Source organism: Apis mellifera, linkage group LG15 (genome assembly GCF_003254395.2).
Source record: "Apis mellifera strain DH4 linkage group LG15, Amel_HAv3.1, whole genome shotgun sequence".
Taxonomy (NCBI): Eukaryota; Metazoa; Arthropoda; class Insecta; order Hymenoptera; family Apidae; genus Apis; species Apis mellifera.
Window position 1 is genome coordinate 7,483,740 of NC_037652.1, and position 25,760 is coordinate 7,509,499.

The 25,760-nt window shown below is 34.1% G+C and overlaps 2 protein-coding genes and 1 pseudogene across 22 annotated transcripts in view; 1 reads left to right on the forward strand and 2 right to left on the reverse strand.

Annotated features, from left to right (window-relative positions):
• Nucleotides 1-25,760, forward strand: part of pHCl (ligand-gated ion channel pHCl) — a 75,525-nt gene that overhangs the window by 9,061 nt on the left and 40,704 nt on the right. For 17 of the 21 annotated variants that reach the window (XM_016916459.2, XM_026445275.1, XM_006563334.3 and 14 more), the window contains one exon: nucleotides 19,164-19,359. The gene's annotated coding sequence lies outside the window, so the exon portion shown is untranslated. Of the gene's footprint in view, nucleotides 1-16,544; nucleotides 16,881-17,040; nucleotides 17,290-17,463; nucleotides 17,831-19,157; nucleotides 19,360-25,760 lie in introns of those variants that run through there. The other 4 variants (XM_006563337.3, XM_006563338.3, XM_026445273.1 and 1 more) reach the window with 4 other exon arrangements.
• On the reverse strand, nucleotides 392-3,082 carry LOC113219265 (trypsin-1-like). Its single transcript, XM_026445472.1, has 2 exons — nucleotides 2,867-3,082; nucleotides 392-1,412 (listed from the first exon to the last, which is right to left on the reverse strand). Exons 1-2 carry the CDS (start codon nucleotides 2,913-2,915, stop codon nucleotides 682-684), a joined length of 780 nt encoding a protein of 259 aa, XP_026301257.1. The 5' UTR covers nucleotides 2,916-3,082; the 3' UTR covers nucleotides 392-681.
• On the reverse strand, nucleotides 9,314-11,168 carry LOC102656222 (annotated as a pseudogene).

The window sequence follows — 25,760 nt, forward strand, 5'->3', positions numbered from 1 at the left end:
GGTATTTCCAACGCATTGCAGACGTCTCTTATCGCGGATTATATCGCGCGTTGAAATTTTTACGATAGTTGCTCGTTCAGCTCGAGATCAGATTCATATAAATCTGTTCTAACATAATTGCAAGTCTATCGCAAACCTTTCTTTATCACGTTTAGATTAATTGTTAAACTTCCACCAAAAAAATTATATTTAACACGTTGACTGCTGCGTCACTCATATTCGCTTATTTGACTACTTGTAAAGAATCTTTGTAGGCGTTTGGAAAAATATTCTATATATTAAAACTATTTATTATATACTATATATTATTTATTAAACGATAATAGAATATTTCGAGAAAAAATGTAGGAAACAATTTCCAATTTGAAAAGGGTATCAATATCAAAAATTCTTCCATAGATAAATACGAAAAATTTTTATTTAGTTTTATTTAGTTTATACAATTTTTATTTACACGCTATAATTAATATACTTTTTACACATATACATATATATACAATTGTCTCATCTTGAAATCGACTTTTTAAAATTACATTACCATACTTCGAAAATTACTTAACCTTAAAACTTAACGTTCTACCGATAAGAATAGAAAGAATCATTTCGCCCGATCGAGTTAATCCTTTAAGCAGTATCCTTCATCGCCAATTCCAAACGTGCCAAAGTATCCAAATTTTCGTGTCAGACTTCGCTGTTCTCCCTCACCCATTCCCTGTAATAAGCCACGTCCGTGTACACGCCGGGGTATTTAGGTGTTCCGCAACCCATCCCCCAAGAGACCACTCCGACCAAATTTCCATCGACGACCAACGGCCCACCCGAATCCCCCTGGCAGGAGTCCTTGCCCCCCTCCGGGTATCCGGCGCACAATTCGCCCTGGGGAACGCCGCCGAACCTCGAGTAATCCCTGTCGCATTCCCTCTTCGAGACGAGGGGGACCGAGACTTTGTGGAGGAGGGGAGGAATCTTGATGTTGGTCAGTCCCCAGCCGGTCACCAAACCGTATTTACCGACGAGTGAGGCCGAGTCCCCTTGGTAAAGTTGGACAGGTTTCGTCGATTCGTCGAACTCGAATGTATCCTTGATACGGAAGAGGGCGATGTCGTTGGACGGTATGCCGTTCTGATTGGTCGTGTACTTCTTGTGCCTGATTATCCGCTCGACATCGTGTAACGAGCCGCCCGAGTACACGTTAGTCGAGCCGGAGCGTATCTTGTAGGTGGAAGGGGGGTAAGAGGAGCAGTGGCCAGCGGTCAGCACCCAGTTGGCGCTTATTATGCTACCGCCGCATATGTGGTAACCGTCCTTTTGAAGGGAGATCTGGTACGGCGCCTCGTGGATTGTAGTCGCCTCGCCCCCCACTATGCGACCGTCCATCCTCTGTACCATGTCCAAACGATCGGCCGGGTTTCCTGTTGAGAAAAGAGTATTATAAGAAATATTTCTTCTGTTGGAAGAAGGAATTTGGATGTTTAAAGATTGGAAGGTTTATCGTTCATGATTATACGCTATTTGTAGAGAAAGATAGGCTCGCTGCAAGCAGTGTTTGGATATTATTTATTGAAAAGAAAACTTTTGAAACGAGGTATGGTTTGTTAAGTTGTAATTACTCATTTTGGAACTAAATAATAGGAATATAATAATGTGATGTAATCGTAGGATAGGAATAATTGTTAATAGTTACGGGAAAAGAGAAAATATGCTAGGTTCCCGGAGAAAGATACTCGATGCATCTCGCGGAAAGTGACTGTAGTCGTAACGTGTCAGTGGGATTTTATGGAGAGCGACTGTAAGGGATAAGATTCTCTAGAGGATTCTGAAAGTTGGATGGGCTTTTTCTGATTGAGCGACACTCCAAATCTAAGAAAAATTAGAATAAGAGGAATCGAAGTGAAACTGTTTCGCAAGCGTTTGCAATAATTCTTCTCGAGTATATAATAATTGTGATTGGCTGGAAAACGTCCATGCTCCAACGAATACGTTTTTAAATATATACAAAGCGAAGGATCGTGCAAATTCCTCTCACGAAAATTGTTCTATTCAATTTTTGAAATTTTTCCGAATTGACTCTTAAATTTATGATTATCATTGTTACTAGATCGTTTAGAAATTTTTACGTTTCGTTTCTTAAATTTATGAAATACCATCAGAACGAATGTAGATAATTTTAAAGATTGGAAGAGTAATATTGTTACTCGTTTCGAAATTTCTGTGAGAATTGCATCGTTTCGTTTCTTTCTAAATTCGATCGAAGTAACATTGTTTAGAATTGATTTAAAATGATCGTTTAGAAATTTTTGCAAGAAGCGAATTGGATCGTTTCGTTTCTTTTTAAATTCGTATTTGGATAATTTTGCAAGATTGTTATTCGATCGTTTAGAAATTTTTGCGAGAATCGAATCGTTTCTAAATTCTTTCGAAATTCGCATTTGTATAATTTTGCAAGAATAAAATTATTACTCGATCGTTTCAAAATTTTTGCGAGAATTGGATCATTTCTAAATTCTTTCTAAATTCGTATTTGGATAATTTTGCAAGAATAAAATTATTACTCGATCGTTTAGAAATTTTTGCGAGAATCGGATCGTTTCTAAATTCTTTCTAAATTCGTATTTGGATAATTTTGCAAGAATAAAATTGTTACTCGATCGTTTCGAAATTTTTGCGAATCGGATCGTTTCGTTTCTTAAATTGACGAGATATTAAAACGATATATATCAAACGAATATTTAATAATTTTGCAAAAGATTGGAAGAGTAATTTATACGAGAAAATCGTATAATAAAGAAACGTTGATATGTCAAAGAAGGAAAGTAAAAATTTTTCTAATTAAATGGAAGAAAATTGAGAAGAATGAAAAACTTACCGGCAGCCAAGCTTGCCATGAGGGCAAGAAGGGCGACAAGGTTGCTCATCGTTGAGAGTTTCTTTTCCACCTGGTCGATGGCGATGAAGTGGAATGCGAGTGGAGATCGATCCGCCGGTTTTTATAGTGAAAATCGACGTTGTTAATTGTAGTATCAACCATCTCGAAAAAACTAATCTAAAATCTTTTTCTTGAATCGGTTTCGAGGGCTTTATCTCGATCGAATCATCACCTTTCTCGATATAATATATATATATATTAATAGATTTCTACGTTGTGCAGAGGAGGTCAAGAGACGCGCAGTTAAACTATTATCGATGGCTTTTAATCTAGTTTTCGAGTGTGCTATCGATCAATCGGATCGTTCGATTATTACGCACGTGTCACGAGGACGTCGAAAACGTCATCATTTCAGTTTTTTTTTTTTCCTTATTTATTTTTCCTTATTTTTCCCCAACCCGTTCGTCTCTCCTCCCCTTCCTCTCCTTTCTCACTCACGAAAATCGATCCAACGTAATTTTTACGTAATTAAGAAATATTTTGGCTTATCGATTCTTATTTTAATTACATCGTGACAAACGTTCAAGTGGGCAACGAAAATTATCTCTTTTGTATATTTACCTTGCCTTGGGATAATCGAACGATCGTTTCCATTCCTGCTGTTCATTCTCGATCGATATCGTTTTCCTCGAGATTATGACGTAAGAATTCGAACGATTTGCGAAATCTCAACAATACGTAGTTTTCTATCCTATAAAATTTATTATTATTTCGATAATTTATCGTTCAAGATGGAATAATAATAATTGGAAACAATAATTACGAAAAATATAGTAATTATAATAATCGCCACGATAAATTATTTCAATTAAACTTTACTCGAAATTTTTACCTAGTTTACTTCTTCAATGCTCCCAATTCACTGTTCCTGTATGTTGATAAAAAAAAAACCGAGACAAAATGGACGACGAAAATGTTTTCGAGGCGCGATCTGTCTTCTGAAAGGACACTTACAAAAGCCCGCGAAATTCAAACGAGTACGTATTCGAGGAATGAATCGAGCGCATGAAAAATTCGATTTTGTATATAAAAATGTATAGCGGAGGAATTTCTCCAATTTCTAAAATTTCCCAACACTTGGATCGAACGTGTGAAGGGTTCTCTTTCTCTCTCTTTCCCTCCACGATTCTGATATAACAACATTATCTCTCTCTCTCTCTCTACACGCCAAACTTGTTGTATAATATCGATGAATGTGGAGGGGAATGATATAGTTGAATCGATAACGAGTAATGGGAATGTGTCGTCAAGTGGTAGCTCTTCTCGACGCGTCTCGATTATTATTATTATTGTTATTATTATTATTATTGTTATTGTTATCGTGTCTCCACACCGTCCAAATCGAAAGATAGTTGGAAGATAATATTACAAGTTGGAAGGTAGGATGTATGTAGAGAAGAATTTACAAAGTGGAAAATAAATGGAAATTTTCTACGAAGCGGGCTTCATCGAATGTGAGATTATTTCTTTCTTTTAAAATTTTGTCAATTTTTTCCTTCCCTCCGCTTGGATCGATCAATTTTCCAATTTTCAATCTCGGAGATTCGACGAGGAAATTCGTGATAAAAGAGGCGCTCGATCATCCAAAATTACGGAAGGAGAGAAATGCTTGCTTCTTGATTAATAATTAATCAGGAGGATAGTGTATCGCCCGCTTCCCGAAGGATGTACGGTTAATTAACGAGGCGCGTTGTCTCTCAAATTCTCTCGAGAATATCGAGTTCGAGTTATACCGATAAAATTCGATTAAAAGAGAAGAGAGAGAGAGAGAGGTAAAATGTCGAAAAAAAATTGTATCTCCAAATATCGACCTCATTTTTAGAGAGCCGAGTTTTTAGAATAGTCATAAAACTCGAAGAAACTGCATCGCTTAGTTTACGCGAGTTACACCTTCAACCCATCATAAAATCCTAAATATTTAGACAGACGTGAAGAAAACGATTGGTACTATTCCAGGAAATGGGTCGTCGTTTTTTGCGATATATATAAATATATATATATATATATATATATATATATATATAGTATAGGAGCGAGCAAAAAGTATCATCGCTTATCTGGAAAGAAACGAGTATAATTGCTTATTACCATCGTCCACGCGTATCGCGGTACAATTTTTTTCTATCTCCTTCTCTCTCGCTCTCAGCATCGAAAGCTCGCTGCAAGAAGGACAGAGGTTGCCTCGTACGTAAATATTTGAATTAATCTCGAGCGATACCGTTGTCCCTTGGTACGATGCTCGTCGTGAAATGGCGAGGTTGGTTCGTCAATTATTCAAGCTCTCGCGTTGTACGCGAGATTCTTCGAGGCGGACGAATTCGGTTGAAAATAAACCGGCTCCGTCTTTTCGGGAAAAAAATATTTCGCTCGATTTAATCGTTCGGTTGCGGCTGAAATTAACTTTTTTTTAAAAAGACATCGCATGAAATATGTCGCAGACGGTATTGAAATTATTTTGTGAGGAAATAAAGGAATATAAAGAGAGAGAGAGAGAGAAGATATTTGATAGATAAGAGGATGGAATTGAAATTCGATCTCGTCGGTTGTTTCGTAAAAGATTATTTTACGAAGAAACAAACGAATATAAAAAGAGAGAGAGAGAAAAATTTTTTAAAAAGAAGTAAGTAGAAAATATTTAATAAATAAGAGGGAAGGATTGAAATTTCGTCAATTGTTTCTAATTTTATTTTACGAAGAAATAAACGAATATCAAGAAGATGGGAAAAGAAATCTCGTAAGAAATATTTTTCGTGGATTACAATAATTAAAATTCCAAGAGGAGAATGTTTCCATCATTTCATCTTTCACTTACAAAATTACGAGAAAAATAAACCGAAACTGAAGAAAGATAGATTTTTTTAAAAATATCGTTTCAAAAATTTATTCCCCTCTCTCCGTACAAGAAAATGGAACTGAGAGGAGAACGACCCAAGCTTCTCTCCGTCATTCCCCATTTACCTATTGCGCGCGACGCGGTGAATAGAATTCCTAGCGGATTAACGCGAAAGTTTGTATCGGTTTTTAAAGCCGGCGCGCTGGAAAGTTGAGGTAGGAAACGTCGAGCAACAAACGTTCCGGGCTCGGCTAAGGCACACTTCGGTCCCGATTGTCGAGAAAAGTTTTATCGAGAACTGTCAGTCGGCTGTCACGACTCCCTTACTATTCCAGTCCCTTCTCTATCAAACATTTCGTTTCCAATGACGGCTTGTCCATTCCGTTCAAACTGTAAGAAACCGTAATAAAACGAGTCGTAACCGAGTTGTTAATTTTATATAATTTTTCCAACGATTCGAGAATAATTGTTGTGAATGTATTTCGAGAGGGAATTGGAAGGCGAATTTTCATCGATATCGAAACGAAACTTTTTACATAGTCGTATAATCGCTTTAAAGACGGTGTCTGGGGAAAGTAAAGGGATCTTTGGTTCTTAGTTTCAGAGACTTGTGATACAAAGTAACGTAATGAATATACACACTCGACGAGAGATGAAATATATAATGATCTCTCTCGATATTCATCCAAATAAAAGGAATAGAGGAAACTCTATTAATTAATATATTGGGTTGGCAAGTAAGTAATTGCGGATTTCAGTTGAAGTTGATGACGACCTAATCAAAGCGATAATCGATTCGGATCGTCACGGTACAACTCGTGAGATTGCAGAGAAGCTTCATGTATCGCATACATGCATCGAAAACCGCTTAAAACAACTTGGCTATGTTCGAAAACTCGATACATGGGTTCCTCGCGAACTGAAAGAAAAGCATTTAACGCAACGCGTTAACAGCTGCGATTTGCTAAAGAAACGTAATGAAAATGATCCATTTTTAAAACGACCGATAACTGGCGATGAAAAATGGGTTGTTTACAACGATATCAAGCGGAAAAGATGGTGGAGCAGGCCACGTGAACCAGCTCGAACAACATCAAAAGCTGGTATTCGTCGAAAGAAGGTTTTGTCATCAGTTTGGTGGGATTACAAAGGAATTGTCTATTTTGAACTCTTACTACCCAACCGAACGATCAATTCTGTTGTCTACATCGAACAACTAACGAAATTAAACAATGCGGTTGAAGAAAAGCGGCCCGAATTGACAAACCGAAAAGGTGTTGTATTCCATCGTGACGATGCAAGGCCACGCGCATCTTTGGTCACTCGGCAAAAATTATTGGAGCTTGATTGGGATGTTTTGCCACATCCACCATATAGTCCTGACCTTGCACCATCCGATTACTTTTTGTTTCGATCTTTACAAAACTCCTCGAATGATAAAAATTTCAATAACGATGATGATATCGAATCGTACCTGATTCACTTTTTTGCTAATAAAAACCACAAGTTTTACGAACGTGGGATTATGATGCTGCCTTATGAAAGATGGCAAAAGGTGATTGATCAAAATGGGCAACGCGTTACAGAATAAAGTTATTTAGTTCCATGAAAAAATTGTCTTTGATTTTCTAAAAAAAATCCGCAATTACTTAGTTGCCAACCCAATAAATATTGTTTTTACGGATTATTGTTTGCCAAATGCAATTTCTATGCATTATCATATATGTGGTCTATATCTAACTTGTTCACTGCTAAAGATTAAAATTTAAATAATTTTAAAATTGTAACAATGTGATACTGAAAATGGAAAATTATATTTTTACGAAGATTTTATTATTTTCATTGAAATTGCTAAATGCAATTTACATGATGAATTTATTTTTTATGTAAAATAAAGAAAAATGGAAGATGCCATTTCTATATATTTTTTTAAAGTATCAAATATTGAAGAAATATTCATATTGATATTTTTTTAATTTTCTAATTAAAATTCTTTAATTAAAAACTTTTTTTAGATATTATCTAATAGATTATAGTAATAAATAAGAAATTCTATGATATTAAAATTTTAAATATATGTATTATAATATTAAATATATTATATTATTTAAACTATTTTATATTTAATTAAAATAATATCCATATATATTTATTAGAATTATAATATAATATCATGAAAATAGAGAATGCTATTTTTACAAATTCTTTTAAAAACTATATTAAAACAAAAATTAAAACACATAAAATATTTTCTGAAATAATCTTTACAAAACTCCTCGAATGGTAAAAATTTCAATAACGATGATGATATCGAATCGTATCTGATTCACTTTTTTGCTAATAAAAACCACAAGTTTTATGAACGTGGGATTACGACGCTGCCTTATGAAAGATGGTAAAAGGTGATTGATCAAAATGGGCAACGCGTTACAGAATAAAGTTATTTAGTTCCATGAAAAAATTGTCTTTGATTTTCTAAAAAAAATCCGCAATTACTTAGTTGCCAACCCAATAATTTAAAATTCCGGAATATTTCTCGCGTGATCCACGATTCAGATCCACCCATTCAGAACAAATTTTCCTTCTTCTTTCTCTTCTTCTTCCTCGATTCGATCCTCTCACGGATGATACAAGTGGTTATTCGAGAGGAGGAGGAAGGTAAGTCGAACAGGCTCGACCTCGGTTGACCCGAAACGAAAGGGGGAGGGGATGTGGGGGTTGATCCTCTCTGTCTCCCTGCTGTGACGTCAGAGGGAGAGAAGGAGTAGGGAGAAGGTTGCGTATAACGGGATATCGAAGACTGACCGACCCCGTTTGCCACCCCTCCCCTTTTTGCAACCACCCCCTCCTCCTCCTCCTCCCTTTGGCCCGCGAGTATTAGCCTCTCCGTGGAAATGCTCGGTCGGTTAAATGATAACTCTTGCGCGATTAATTCGCGACGAAGGGATTAATTGAGGGAGGGAAGAAGAGGAGGGGAGGGGAATCGTAAATTTTTCCAAAATTGGATGGTTCGTTGTTTCTCGAAGGAGGGTCGAGAGTTCGTCCAGCTGTTCGAATCGATGTCGATTAATTTGCATACGATAATGATTTGGGATTTAAATTTCAGATGCGAAAATCATTCCCATTATTTCGCTTTTAATTATCGAACGTCGGTGTGCCAAGTCTTGTTGGGATCGGCTCTCGGCTCTCGGCTCTCTCTCTCTCTTTCTGGGCTGTTATTTTAGGAATGCACGAAGGACACTCGGATAAATCACGAAAATACGTGTTCACGGGGTCAAGGGCGCCGATTTAATATGCATCTGGATCATTTATAATAACCGCATAATTCCAACCTTGTGCGTGTGAAAAGTTTCCATCCCCCCGATTAAGGTAACCGCGATTCTTTCATCCTTGCAACGCAACTGGAAACTGCTAATCGTTTCGAATCTATACGATCGACATTTTCCCTTCCCTTTCTTTCTCTCTTTCTCTTTGGAAAATTACAGAGCGAATCTTTGTCCGTCCATCCATCCGTTCATTCGTTCGTTTGTTCCTTCGTTTCTTCACTCGTTCCTTCATTCGTTCGTTTGTCGTTCTTTCGTACGTTCGTTTGTTCCTTCGTTCCTTCGTTCCTTTGTTCGTTCATTCCTTCGTTTGTTTGTTCCTTCGTTCGTTCGTTCGTTCGTTCGTTCGTTCGTTCATTCCTCCGTTCATTCATTCGTTCTTTCATTTGTTTGTTCTTTCGTTCGTTCGTTCGTTCGTTCGTTCGTTCATTCCTTCATTCGTTCATTCATTTCTTCGTTTGTTCGTTCCTTCGTTCCTTTGTTCGTTCGTTCGTTCGTTTATTCGTTCGTTCGTTTGTTCCTTCGTTCGTTCCTTTGTTCATTAGTTCGTTCCTTCGTTCATTAGTTCGTTCCTTCGTTCATTAGTTCATTCCTTCGTTCGTTCGTTTGTCGTTCCTTCGTTCATTCGTTCGTTCGTTCCTTCGTTCCTTCGTTCGTTCGTTCATTCGTTCGTTCGTTTGTTCGTTCGTTCCTTTATTCGTTCGTTTGTCGTTCCTTCGTTCGTTCGTTTATTCCTTCGTTCGTTTCTTCGTTCGTTCCTTCGTTCGTTCGTTCCATCGTTCGTTCCTTCGTTCATTAGTTCGTTCCTTTGTTTATTAGTTTGTTCGTTTGCTCGTTCGTTCCTTCGTTCGTTCATTCGTTCCTTCGTTTCTTTGTTCGTTCGTTCGTTCGTTCGTTCGTTCGTTCGTTCGTTCGTTCGTTCGTTCCTTCGTTCATTAGTTCGTTCCTTCGTTCATTAGTTCATTCCTTCGTTCGTTCGTTTGTGAGAGAGAGAGAGAGAGAGAGAGAGAGAGAGAGAGAGAGAGAGAGAGAGAGAGAGAGAGAGAGAGAGAGAGAGAAGTTTATCAGAGGGAATTTTCATCGTAATCTTTCTTGGAACTTATGGATAAAGAAAGAAAAAAAAGGAAGAAAGTAATTTCCAATCACGTTGCGTCCAAGATTTCTTTTTCTCGCAATCAATCTCTATCTATCCACGATGATCGATCGAAGATTATTATTATCGATAATAATAACGATTGTACACGTTATTTTTAATTTAATCGAGGAATTCATTCCGAGCAATTTCCCATTTTCGAGAGTAGATTATCGTACGTTAATCGGTGCTTTATTTATTTATCCGTAGCCACGTTTGGGATTCGACGATCTCGATTATCGCTGTTGCGTAAATAATATTCTCCTTCTAATTATTAATTGCATCATTAATTGGCAAGTCTGATAACGGCTACGGATTATCTCGAATTTAGCATCCGGTCAGGGATTGTTCCATTCCCTCAAATACTAACGCTTCCGTTCCTCGAACAAGGAAAGCGTATACGTCTCGTTTCGTATTCGTTAGAAGAAATTATATTTCTCGAATAATCATCTGCTCGTTTCTTCAAAATTAATAAAAAAAAAAGAAAAGAAAGGAAGAAAGAAAGAAGATAAGATTACAATTATAAAACATGTAAAGATTATTTTTTAATTCACTCGTTCCACGCGTCATCTCGACGCTGACGTAGACACGAGATTAACCCTTTCACGGATGAATCCCTCCCCCCTGAGAGATAACAGGAGTGGAGACATTTTGCAATTTTAATTACGACGAGATGTATCCATTGTAGAACAAATGTAAACGTATGACGAATAATTCGAATCACTCGACACGGATGATGAATTTTAATAGGAAATTTTAATAGGACAACGAACAAAAATTGTTTTGATCGTGTCAATAATTTACTACAGAGAAATATACGTGATGTGTAATCGAAAAGGCGAGGCGAAAGAAGAAGAAGAAAAAAGAAAGGAAACTGAAACGTACGTTGAGGACAATATGTAATATGGGATGTAATGGATATAATGTGCTCGCTTTTGCACTGTCGTTTCGCATGATGTTCTTTTTAAGTGGGCGAGTCATTTTTAAAGAAGAGCAAATTAAACGAGAGGCCAGACTCTTTCGAGTGGGCTATTAACCTCATTTCGTTCAACTCCATTTCTATCGTTCTAAATTCACCCTAAATTCGTACGCGATATATCAAATTCATTTTTTTCATTTCGTTTTTCTTCTTCTCCGTCTACGACAACAGGCACGCGCTTTTCTTTGTCAAAGATATTTTTAAAAATATATATCTATATATATATATAAAGTGTATATATTCTCGTTTCACGTATAATTATTATCTCTTTCAGTTTACTTATATTACACAATGCAGCAAAGATATTTTAAAAAATATCTCCATGGAAAAGTGTTATATAGGTTAGGTTATTTTCATTTCGTTAATTTTATCGAACGAAAATGCAGCATGGATAAATCATTATCTCTTTCACTGAAAGTTTACCTATATTATTTATTTTTTTTTTTTAAAGTACTTTCACAATGCAGCAAAGATATTTTAAAAAATATCTCTATGGAAAAGTGTATATAAGTTAGGTTATTTTAATTTTATCGAACGAAAATGTAGCAAAGATAATTATTATCTTTTTCACTGAAAGTTTATCTCATTGTGAGAGATAAATAAAAGATTTAAAAAAAATATATACACTTTTCAATATTTATATATATTTTTAAAAGTACTTTCACAATGGAGCATATTTTAAAAAATATCTCCATGGAAAAGTGTATATAAGTTAGGTTATTTTCATTTCGTTAATTTTATTGAACAAAATTGCAGCATGGAGAAATCATTATCTCTTTCACTGAAAGTTTACCTATATTACTTATTTTTTTTTTAAAGTACTTTCACAATGCAGCAAAGATATTTTAAAAAATATTTCTATGGAAAAGTGTATATAGGTTAGGTTATTTTAATTTCGTTAATTTTATCGAACAAAATTGCAGCATGAATAAATCATTATCTTTTTTACTGAAAGTTTATCTATTTTACCTTATTGTGAGAGTATTTTTTAAAAAAAGTATATACACTTTTCAATATTTATATATATTTTAAAAAGTACAATGGAGCAAAAATATTTTAAAAAATATTTCTATGGAAAAGTGTATATAGGTTAGGTTATTTTCATTTCGTTAATTTTATCAAATAAAAATGCAGGATAATTATTATATTTTTTACTGAAAGTTTACCTACTTTACCTCATTGTGAGAGTATTTTTAAAAAAGTATATATACTTTTCAATATTTATATATATATTTTTAAAAGCACTTTCACAATGGAGCAAAAAATATTTCTATGGAAAAGTGTATATAGGTTAGGTTATTTTAATTTTATCGAACGAAAATGCACGGATAATTATTATCTTTTTCACTGAAAGTTTATCTCATTGTGAGAGTATTTTTAAAACAAAGTATAAACACTTTTCAATACATATATACATATATTTTTATATATATTTAAAAGTACTTTCACAACAGAGCAAAGATATTTTAAAAAATATCTCTATATAAAAAGTGTATATATATATTTTCATTATTCGTTAATTTTATCGAGCAAAATTGCAGCATAGATAAATCATTATCTCTTTCACTGAAAGTTTATCTCATTGTAAGAGTATTTTTTAAAAAAAGTATATACACTTTTCAATATTTATATATATTTTTAAAAGTATTTTCACAATGGAGTATATTTTAAAAAATATCTCTATGGAAAAGTGTATATAGGTTAGGTTATTTTCATTTCGTTAATTTTATCGAACAAAATTACAGGATAATTATTATTTTTTTCATTACTTTACCTCATTGTGAGAGTATTTTTAAAAAAAAGTATATACATATATTTATATATATATTTAAAAGTACTTTCACAACGGAGCAAAGATATTTTAAAAAATATCTCTATATAAAAAGTGTATATATATATATTTTCATTATTCGTTAATTTTATCGAGCAAAATTGCAGCATGGATGAATCATTATCTTTTTCACGGGGATGAACTTTACTTCGTTCGAGTAGCTCGTTTCAAAGTAATTCGTTAGTGAAGTGCGGTAATCGAGGATAGTGGCGTTAGTGTTGTAGTCGAGTCGAGGAGAATATCTTAGGAGCTTGTGATGTCTTTCCATTGTGATATAATCGAGTGAGCACTTGGCAGGGATGGAGGGAAGCCTCTCTCCCGAGATAAAATATGTACACTTGCTTGTCAGAAGATTCAACACGATACGTAAATTATCGAAATATTGAATATAATAAAGGAAATATGTTTATCCTTGAGATATATTATCCCTTCGAATATTTTATTACACTCCGTTATATTCTTCCGCTTTAATTAAAAAATCGCAAGAAATCGAATCTATGACGCGAAAGAAAAAATTTTTTTCCTTTTCTTTTAACATCTTATAATTAGATTCCGCTTTATAATTAAATTTAATAAGGATAGAACGATCTGTAAATACAGGGAAGAAAAATTGCACAATTTTTTCCTCCTTTAAATATCTTTACATCGGAGATTCTTAGATACTCTTAATTAAATTTTGATTAAAGACACGATGATTAAAATCTGCGAAAGCGAGAAAATTAGATTACGTGAAAAAAAAGAAGAAGAAGAAGAAATTGTATTCAACGTATATTATTATTATTATTATTATTATTATTATTATTATCGTCACGCGATAAAAAAGGCGAGATAAATAAAAATAAATAAATTCCCTATCGAAATTGAAATTGTCAAACTTCATCGAATGAATGGGCAGCGTTCCCTCCCCATTATTTATTTACTTATCGAGATATTATCGAGACATTCGACGGAAGCGTGAATGATTATCGACGAGATAATTGGGGCTTGAATTTCATTAGTTTCGAAAAAAAAAAAATCGACGCGTCACCAAGAGTCGCAATTAAATAATTGATCGATCGATCGATCGATCGATCAATCTCGCCCGCTTTCGACACGATAATACACGCGATAAGATTCGAGCAAGACGCGTCTAATAATATTGGATATGTATGTCGATCTCTCGATGAAATCTCGAGGGCCTCTTTCCCGTGTATATTTGATCGGATATCGTATCCGATATCCCGAGTTATTCAAACTGCCGCGCCACCGTGTGTACGACTTATCGACCAAGTCAAAATAATTATTCGATCGAATGTAAATAAATTAAACTCGAATAAAATTGATCGATTACGTTTTCTCCACAAGCGTGTATTTGCGGCCCTAAATAACCTCAATCGAGTAAATTGAATCATGATTTGCAAAAGGAGAATAATGATTAAATTAATCGTAAGATTGTTACGTAACAATATATTGGTATATTGGCGGCAAGTATATCTTAATTCGATGTAATCAATTTTTATTTCTCTTTTATCGATCCAATAGATCGATGATAATGTTATATATATATATACATATAAAAATTATAAAGAAATAAATTGGCCCGCGATACGATCAGACGTGAAATTTTCAAGGGGATTGTATATTGTGTATAGAGCGTCGTGAGAGCGTCGATTATACACGTTTATGGAATGACGTATTTAACGATGTTTATATTATGAGACGCTCGGAGCTCGTGGCCCGTTGCTTCGAATGACCGAGTTTAGTTGCTTGTGTGAATTTAACGCGTTCGTACGTGCGAAGATTTCGCTCGTACGATCGGTATTAAAGGAAAAAGGGAATACGATCGGTCGGTATAAATGAGGATAGAGGAATAAAATAGTATCATTTCGACGCATATATGTAGCGAAGCACTATTTTATTTACTGAAATTGATTATTGGCTTAGAATGGAAAAAACGAATCGAAATAATTGTCATATACGAATAAAGGAATTCACAATGATTTGGCAATGTGCAAAAAAAATCTAATTTTTTTATATCCTATCTTTCTTATTATCAAGTACGTAAAAAATCATTGAGATTTAGGAAAAATTGATTTCTAATTTTAATAATAATTAAGAATTTGATTGTTTCAGATCAAGAAATTATCCGAAAAGAATTCTCAATTAATTCGATAATCGATCCTCTACCATCGATTTTCTACTATTGATATTATATACTTTCTTATTGTTAAATATATAATTTTTATTTATTGTTAAATATATAAAAAAAACCATTATTCGATTTATCGATTTATTACGTTAATTAAAGATTTGATTCTTTCAGAATTGAAATTATCCGAAAATCGATCTGTCGAATGTTACGAAGGATCTCGTAACTTGTTCTAAAAATTATTAAAAGATTGCGATAAAGAGGAAAGAAATTTTTTTAAATTTTTTTATCGAGCTATCAACTATATAATAATAATAATTAAAAAAAAAAAAGTATTAAACTTAACAGGGCGGGTAGAGTGGAAATTATAATTGAATGAAAAAAGTGAAATTGACGAGCAAAGTTTTTCCACGTGAGGCGAATCGCGTAAGTTTAACGAAGGTAAATCGAGTTAGTGGACAATTGTGGGTAGACACTTGTTACGACCTGTTCTAAAATTATCGTATCGTCGTTGCGGAATGGAATTTCTATCTTGAAAAGAAAAAAAAAAGAAAAAAAAAAAAAGAAGAGCGTGGTTAGAGAATGAACGGTCGAGGGAAAAGGAAAAAGTTATCGTAGATCTCACTGATAGGGAAAGCTAGCTAGAGTCGAACAGGTGTGATTGTTCACATGGAAATTACTCTGAAACATTTTGCATTTCGTTTGAGCAATGTCATAGCGGTTTTCCAGGTAGGTATATTTTTCCAATGTTGCTCTTTACGAAATCGAATACACTTTACACTTTCTTGTTCGCTGGCTTTCGTGGCGTGTAGATCGAATAATTGATAGGTTGATTAATCCTCTTTGTGGCTCGAATCGAACGTGGAATGGTCGACTCGATTGCTATTTCATTGCAACACTCAGTTTTTTTGCACTCAATTTTTCAACGAGATAAGATAAGATTATTTCACCTTTTTGTGGATTCTAGAAAAAATATTAGATTGCAAAAATAAAATTGAAAAATTTAATCAGAAGATCGATAGAAAAGCAAAATACAACTTTTTTTTTTTATATATAATTTTTAACGATAGAATTATTTGTAAACGTCTATTAATCGCGCTTAAAGAGCCGCCTTCTTTATTTGATACGGGTGAAGTATTTAGATCGAGAACAAAGGTTAATCGAAAGTTTTCAAATACTTCGACGAAATCGTTGTGTATCGAGCTCGTTCACATCGAGAGCATATCCTCGACTTGCAAAGTTGGCGAATTCACATTGAAAAAGAAATAACTAAAGGCGATTGAAAAGAGTCTGCGTTACAATATGTTTTCGAAGATTTTTCTTCCAACAGTTGGTACGTTTGTCACACGTAAATTGTAACATTGTTTCCCTTCTTCACTTTTTCTGTCAATGGAAATATCTATACTTGCGCATCGCGAATAAGATCCTTTAGTTGTTTCAAAGTTGTTTTTACAATTATAATAGTGTGTATTTCTAAAAGTGAAAAAGAATTATTTATTTTAATCGTTCGTGCATTTTTCAGAAGTGGATAAAGAGATAAAAAATTGTTATCTTCACGAATTCCATTGATAAAAGATATTACGTGACTATTCGATGAAAATTCGTGTTACGTTTCTCGACTTTGGATACACTTGAAAATGTTAGAGTTCGCCCAAGCTTTGCAAATGAGCGTTCATGCAACAGTTCGTTCCTTTGCTGTGTGCGTGTTCGCGAAGAAACGGTGCCAAGGTACAAAACTGTCGCATAATGCGTGTGCGTTACTACTTTACACTTCGACTAAACCATTCTTACATCGATCGAAACTGTTACACGTTATATATTTTTACCCGATTAAAATTGAGTTTAAGGTTTGTAAAAGATATTCGAGATCGATTTGAGGAACGTCTAGACGAAAGTTTTTTCATTGCATTATTCTCGTTATTACGGAAAAGGGACACCTATGCAAAAATAGCATGCTCGATCGATATTACCGGTCGACAGTTCTCCTTTCGACCGCATAATTTCATCGACCCTGTCGTTCTTTGTAACAATTTCACGTATAAACCCGTTCTTTGTATAAATCTGCGTAAAATATCCAGCAAGAAACGATCGATCGCGTCGTTCTAATCTTTAACAATTGTTGTTAGTACGTGGAAAGGTAAGAATTATTTATAAATAGTCGTTTCGTAAAAAAATTAGAAAAAGTTAGGTTAAAAGAATGTTTATATTTGTTCCACAGTTCGTGCAGTTTGCGAAGAAAAATAATCGCGTAAGTTTGCACTTTAACCTTATTTCGTAACCTAACCTATTGTAATCGTTCTGTACAAAAAAAAACATTTTCAATTAATTCACTTACTTACGATAATGAGAAAGGTTAGCAAAATTTTTTTTACAAAGTGCGTTTATGAAGAGGTAAGTGATACAGATCGAGATAAATTTCTTAAAGGATAAATAAATAAATTTCTTAAAGATCGGTCGGTAACAAAATCGACAACGAGTATCGAATATCGAATCTTCAAGCGGTATCGATGCATATGATCCTGTACACGCGATACTTTATAGGTTAGGTCGACTTTAGTGCGATATACGTTATATATTCCGTGATTCTGTCGTTCATCGTTTACATTCACGTGTTTGTGACACATCTGTATTGACTTGGACGCTACATCGATGCTGTCGCCGTTGCCATCGTTATATAGGTGAAAAATAATAAATTATTACTTCTCGATATGGCGAATAAAAGATTTTTACATCATTTTTTTAAACTCCATCGAAGATATACGTTGCTAAATAATATACATTTATGAGTAATTTCCATATTTTTTTTATATCGATTGATTTTATATCGATAAATTTCACGATGAAAATTTAATAATATCGTTAATTACGGAGAATAATTTGCTTTTACCGCGAATGAACGAAATTCTCTTTGCAATTGTTTTCGATAATGATTTTGTAAAAACTTTGAAAAATTTTTTGCTCCGCTTTTCGGAACGGAACTCGGCAAAATTTCGAAAGGGATTGAAAGATACGCCGTTTTTGTTCGACCTGAATAAAATTATTCGTCGAGCTGAAAAACTTGCAACGTTCCAAATAAAAAAAATTGTCTTTTTCTCTAAATTAGCAGTTTAGAAAAGCTCTTACTTATCTCTTTTTTTCGAAAAAAAGGAACGGAAGTGTAAAATGGAATGATCGAAGAAATGAAAGAAAGGTTTAAACTCGTTATTAGTAATCGTTTGACGTTAGTAAGACGTAACGAACGTTTAACTAGGATGGGTTTAGCGCACAGTGTGCACGAATCGGGCCACGGGGCCAAGGCTGAACTGGTTGGTTGTTACCAACGTTGCTGGCAACACCCCGATGGCTGGTCACCGTCAATTCCGAGAAAGCTGGCGCGACTTAGCGTCGCGATGCTCCCGAATCGTACCAACCTCTCCTTATTCCCGTGAAAAATTACCAGAATTCTCGAGTCGAAAATTCCATAATTCGAACAGAAAAAAATCTTCAATAGAACTTGAACAGAAAATTTTCAATTTCCACATTTCGTATACCAACTTCTCCCCCGTTGGCGAGAAAAATTCCTAGAATTCACTAGGATTCTCGATTTCCATGTTTCGTCAATTATTACCAGCTTCTCTGCATTGCCATCGAAAAATTTGTAGAATTGGAATAAAAAATCCTCCGCTTCCATACTTTTTTTTTTTTTTTTATCGCGCCAACGATTAATCTTACCTTTGACATCGTATTAATGTTGCAACATCGAGCGTGTATTCTTAGAAATTTTTCCACTCCTTTTTTTTTTTTTATACATCGTGCCAACACTTCCACGTGAAAACTCTCTCTCCAGAATTCGAAATGGCAGCGAATTTCCATATTCGCAATTACTTTTTATTATTGCTTCCACATCCGTGACACCGGTGGATATATCAAAAGGCGCGATATCGCCTGGGACGATTAATCTAGTCTGAACGATGGTTGTTAAAGTTGTAACGAGCAAAAACCTCTTAGACATTTTTTTTTCCATTTTTCTAGATGACAGTTGCGAGCGGCCGACGCTCGAAACGATACGCGAGCCACTGAAGAGAAGGGAGGATCCTTTGCCCGGGGAAGCGGACGAGAAGTGGTAAGCAAGAAGATGAGAGTCCGTGAAAGTTGAAGTAAAAACCTACACAACGAATAGCAACAGTCTGCCTCGTCCATTGCGACCAGCCACATATCTCACGTTAAGGTAAGCTTTTTTTTCTCTCTCTCTCTCTCCTTTTCTACGATTATAGTGTAGTATAGATTGCAATCGTCGTTCTCTTTCTCCCATGAATTCGCGTTCTCGATAACTTTATCGGAACTCATACGAGCGATTCGAATTTGTCAGGAAGATTTTTGTGATGGGTGGATGATTTTCTTCCGAGAGTTTCCATTTGCACATGTTCGTGCATTTGAGAATAGAATCGAGAATATTTTTTTTTCAAATTATCGTTGTAAATGAAGTTATATTATATATTCTAGTATATATATAGAGAGTATATGTTATACATATATAGAGTATTATATATAGTATTATATATAGTATTATATAGTATTATATAGTATTATATATAGAGTACTTGTAAATGAAGTTATATTATATATTCTAGTATATATATAGAGTATTATATGTTATACATATATTATGTATGCGTATATTATGTATACATATATTATGTATACAAGCGAATTTGTCAGATTTGGAAGATTTTTGTGATGGGTGGATGATTTTCTTCCGAAAGAATTTCTTTACACATACGTTTATGCATTTGAGAATAGAATATTTTTTTTTTTCAAATTATTGTTGTAAGTGATTATAAATTTTAATATAAATTTTAAAGTAATTCTCGATTTCTCTGTCGAAGTTATATTATATATTCTAGTATATATATAGAGAGTATATTATATGTTATACATATATTATATATACATATATTACGAATTTGTCAGATTTGGAAGATCTTTTGTAATGGGTGGATGATTTTCTTCCGAAAGAGTTTCCATTTGCACACACGTTCGTGCATTTGAAAATAGAATCGAGAATATTTTTTTTTTCAAATTATCATTGTAAATGAAGTTATATTATATATTCTAATATATATATAGAGAGTATATGTTATACATATATAGAGTATTATATATAGTATTATATAGTATTATATAGTATTATATAGTATTATATATAGAGTACTTGTAAATGAAGTTATATTATATATTCTAGTATATATATAGAGTATTATATGTTATACATATATTATGTATGCGTATATTATGTATACATATATTATGTATACAAGCGAATTTGTCAGATTTGGAAGATTTTTGTGATGGGTGGATGATTTTTTTCCGAAAGAGTTTCCATTTGCACACATGTTCGTACATTTGAATCGAAAATATTTTTTTTTTCAAATTATTGTTGTAAATGAAGTTATATATTCTAGTATATATATAGAGAGTATATGTTATACATATATAGAGTATTATATATAGTATTATATATAGTATTATATAGTATTATATAGTATTATATATAGAGTACTTGTAAATGAAGTTATATTATATATTCTAGTATATATATAGAGTATTATATGTTATACATATATTATGTATGCGTATATTATGTATACATATATTATGTATACAAGCGAATTTGTCAGATTTGGAAGATTTTTGTGATGGGTGGATGATTTTCTTCCGAAAGAGTTTCCATTTGTAGACATGTTCGTGCATTTGAGAATAGAATTTTTTTTTTTTTTTAAATTATCGTTGTAAGTTTTGATTGTAAGTTTTAATGCAAATTTTAAAGTAATTCTCGATTTCTCTGTCGAAGTTATATTATATATTCTAGTATATATATAGAGAGTATATTATATATTATACATATATTATGTATACATATATTACGAATTTGTCAGATTTGGAAGATTTTTGTGATGGGTGGATGATTTTCTTCCGAAAGAGTTTCCATTTGCACATACGTTCGTGCATTTGAGAATAGAATTTTTTTTTTTTCAAATTATCGTTGTAAGTTTTTAATGCAATATCTAAAGTAATTCTCGATTTCTCTGTGAAGTTATATTATATATTCTAGTATATATATATATAGAGTATTTTATTAGTATTCTTTGCTGAGAATAAAACTTATTTGGAGTGTTTAATGTGCATGATTGTTCTTGATGGATCTCGTTGCACTTTTTTGCAATATTCTTGGTACGTAATTCGATGAAATTATTTTATTTCGTTGAAAGTGGGATATAGTTTAATATAATATTTTTTTTTACTTGGTTCACATTTTTCAATTTCGTTTTATTCGAGACGACGTTGTTTAAAATTAAAAATAGAGAGAAAGAAAAAATAAAGTTCATCGAGAAGAAAATTTACAAGACGTAGAAGAGGTGTGAAATCTTCTTCCTCGAAGCGTAAAAATTTCTTGCAAGTATTCGAAGGAAATCATTCGCAACTTTTTTCGTCTCGTTTTGCATTTCAATTCGCCCGACGTAATAAATGTGATTGGCAAATGTTATTCGTATAACGAAAAGGAAACGAAGGGAGGAGAGAAGGGGGGGGAAAAAAAAGAAGAAGAAATGAAGAAAAGATTCCATCGCGAAGAGAAAATCGGGGCGTGCGAGACATTCCGCAAGAAGAAGCGTGACTTGAAATATTCTTGAACTGCGTTCTAGATTCTCCTCCAGCTTTACCATAGATCGCGCATTCCTTTTTCTCCTTTCCTCGGGCTCATCATTTCATCAAGATCTTCGAGAATATCGAAATATAAATTCCCAATTTCAAATCGAGATTCTCGCGAATTACGAATTCAATTTTTTTATCCATCGAGAGTTCGATTCGAAATTTATCGATTATCGATCTGAATTACGAATTTATCGATTCAAAATTTTTCGATTTTAATCATTCGAATTATCATCGAGAGATCGATTGAAAATTTTCGATCTCGTTTGCAATCTCGAGTGCAATTTTCGATTCATCGAGAGATCGATTCAGAATTTTTCGATCTATGCTTTAATTATAATTTTCAATTCATCGATTTAAAATTTTTCGTCAATCTATTCGAATCTCGAATACATCGAGAGATCGATTCAAAATTTTTGATCTGTTTCGATGTCGAATCCAATTTTCAATCCATCGAAAGATCGATTCAGAATTTTTCGATCTGTGCTTTAATTATAATTTTCAATCCATCGAAATATCGATTTAAAATTTTTCGATTTGTTCCAATCTCGAGTGCAATTTTCAATTCATCGAGAGATCGATTCAGAATTTTTCGATCTGTACTTTAATTATAATTTTTCAATACATCGAGAGATCGATTTAAAATTTTTCGATCTATTCAAATCTTGAATACAATTTTCAATTCATCAAGAGATCGATTTAAAATTATTCGATTTATTCGAATTTCAAGTATTTTCGATTCATAGAAAGATCGATTCAGAATTTTTCGATCTGTGCTTTAATTATAATTTTCAATACATCGAGAGATCGATTTAAAATTTTTCGATCTATTCGAATCTCGAATACAATTTTCAATTCATCGAGAGATCGATTTAAAATTTTTCGAATCTCGAATACAATTCAGAATTTCTCGATCTGTGCTTTAATTATAATTTTCAATACATTTCGATTTGTTCCAATCTCGAGTACAATTTTCAATTTATCGAGAGATCGATTTAAAATTTTTCGATCAGTTCCAATCACGAATCCAATTTTCAATCCATCGAGAGATCGATTCAGAATTTTTCGATCTGTTCCAATCACGAATCCAATTTTCAATCCATCGAGAGATCGATTCAGAATTTTTTGATCTGTTCCAATCACGAATCCAATTTTCAATCCATCGAAAGATCGATTTTAAAATTTTTCGATCTACTCGAATCACGAATCCAATTTTCAATCCATAGAAAGATCGATTTTAAAATTTTTCGATCTACTCGAATCACGAATCCAATTTTCAATCCATCGAAAGATCGATTCAGAGATCGATTTGTTAATCTGCTCGAATCACAAATATAATTTTAATCCCTTGAATTAAATATTTAAAAATCATAACTATCTTTATTGCTAGAAATCATAAATATAAACGAAATGAGAAAATACAAAAAAGTTTAGAATCCTCGTATTTCTCAGGAGCTATATTTCTTTTTCATCTTTGTTTCGAAAACTTGTATCAAAGTTTAGATAAATTGACAACTTATACAACAACTTTACGATCAAATTTCTTTTTCGTTCCGATAAAATCAATCGATGAGATAGAACTCGATCCGATCTTCCTCCCTTATGATCTCACGCGTGTGCCATTCCTTCACATTTTTATTCTTTTCCTACTTTAAACGCGAAATCCTATTACTATATATATTTAACAATGGATGTTACAACTTCTTCAATTCAAACTTTATCATTTTTCCACGAAGCATTCCAAACATTTCATATAAATAGAACAACCATCGAGAGCCTCATTCTTTCCTCTCAAATTCCCAGAAATCTCAGAAAAAAATATATATATACAATCAAGAGGAAGTGTATCGAAAATTCCTTTCAAATGTATCCTCGAAAGGCAAAAAACTTACAAAGCAAATACCTCCAAAAAAGGAAAAAATTTTCGAGAATTCGTATTCCCACTCTTTCGATGAAATTAGGAAAATCGAGAATAAATAACGAAGAAAAGGGAAAATTCGAAAAAAGGAGATCGACAGCTGACCGCCATTTTGGATTACATCGAACCGAGAATATCCTGAATGGTTGAATTCGAAAGCTTCCCTCTCGATCTTGCGCCCGTTAAACAATGTCGTGACGAAACGAAACGGAACATTTATCGCGATGGAAAAATTCACGGTGAAATTGCGGCGACCCGGTTTCGAGAGAAGCCGCTACTTAAAATCTCGTCCTTAACCTAGCTAAGTTAATTCAGCGCCTTCACCTTTGCGTGATGTTATCGACTTCCTTGTAAATTCCGTGCCCGGCCGGATCGGTGAAAGTCTGCCACCGATAAAATTGTATCGTCGAGTTCACAAATTCGAATTCTCGTGTAGATAGCAGCTCGTAATAAAGATCCTTTTTGCAGAGTACACAAAAGCCGTTCACGGTTTGGTAGAATAGGATAATGTCCACCTTTTTAGATAAAAATCCTTAACGTGTACGTTTTATCGTGCCAATTTTCTGATAAAATAATCTCGAACGTGATTGAAAAGGTATTTCGAGAAAATAGAAAATTTTAAATTTAATAAGATGGCATCTAGATGGATTCAGATATCGTTAAAATGCACGCGTTGTGTCTAACAACTTTATTTTTTTCGAAAAAATAAAAAATAAAAATTGGCGCGTATCACGAAAAAAAAAAATAAAAGATAGGATAAGAGCTAGTTTCGAGACGATATCGAGAAAATACGTTCGTAAAATGGCGTTGAAAGAGACAGAGAAATTGTTGAAAACGATTATGCCGGATAATAAAATTCGAACGACGAATTTTCAGATTTTATTCGTCGAAGAAAACTGAAAAAGAGATAAAGTATTTATAAATCTCCTAGGGGATACATTTCGCTCCGGCGAAGCCTCGAGGAAAGCCTCGTATTTGCGCGCAGTCTTTTCAGCAAAACAAAAAAGAGGAAAGGAAAAAAAGACGAAGGAAAAAGGAAAGGATTACTCTCATCTTGAAAGTATCTCCAGTAGCTTGTCAATATTTGTGAGTAATTAGAAACGATGGAAGGAAAATTCCCGTTTGGAAATCGCTTTGCTCGAAACGCGTTACGCGATTGTCCCAGATCGAGAAGCAAAAGCGTGTGGGAGTAACCTCGGCGTCCCGTTGTCTGTTGTCCCTGTAATTTGCGAACGAGCATCCTTCCTTTCGTAGATCTTGCGAGGACGATATTGATCCACGTTCTACATAACTGTGCAAGGAAAAAGAAAAAATAATTCGCCAAGGATTCGCCGAGCTACGTCCAAATGGATTTTAATCCGGAATACGAAAGAGCGAGAGAGAGAGAGTCGAGGGGAAGAGAACGATGAAGACACGACGAGTGATATCTGGTCGGATTGTGTGTTCACGCAGGAAAATAAGTTACGATTCAGTCGGTAGAATCGGGAGGTAAAGTGGCCGAGAAGCGTGGTTAGGAGCGCGCATGCGTGCGGTTTCGAGCGAAAGAGCGGCGAAAAGGAGCGGGGTGGGGAGAAAGGAGAAGAAAATTGGTTGGTGGGTCCCGTGGATGGAAAAGAAAGAAAGGGAAAAAACAGCGGTATCGGGTTACGAAAAAGAAATATCCTTTGGTGGAGTGGAAGCGGAAGAGGAAGAGGAGAAGAAAGATGGGAAAGGAGCGGTGAGGAAGCGGAGAGAGGGGTGGAAGTGCAGGTTGGAAAGGAGTCGTGGACTCGGAATGGGACGGTCTAAGCCACGTGATGTACTCTATAGCGTTTCGTGCCGCAACGCCCCGTATTGATCGAACGAACATCAGCTGTACGGTTGGTAGCGTTTACTCGTACCTACCGCCTGCCGGTCTGACTAACACTGGCCACGACCACTTGCTACCATTCGACTCGCGCTTACTCCCTCGCCACTTGTCGAATCTTTCGTTTATATTCTTAAATTCAAATTTTTTTTCTCAC

Coding starts and splice junctions, on each gene's coding strand:
- LOC113219265 (XM_026445472.1), bottom strand. CDS start 2,915: ATGAGCAACCTTGTCGCCCTTCTTGCCCTCATGGCAAGCTTGGCTGCC. Junction 1,413..2,866: donor CATGGCAAGCTTGGCTGCCG/GTAAGTTTTTCA, acceptor TTTTCTCAACAG/GAAACCCGGCCGATCGTTTG.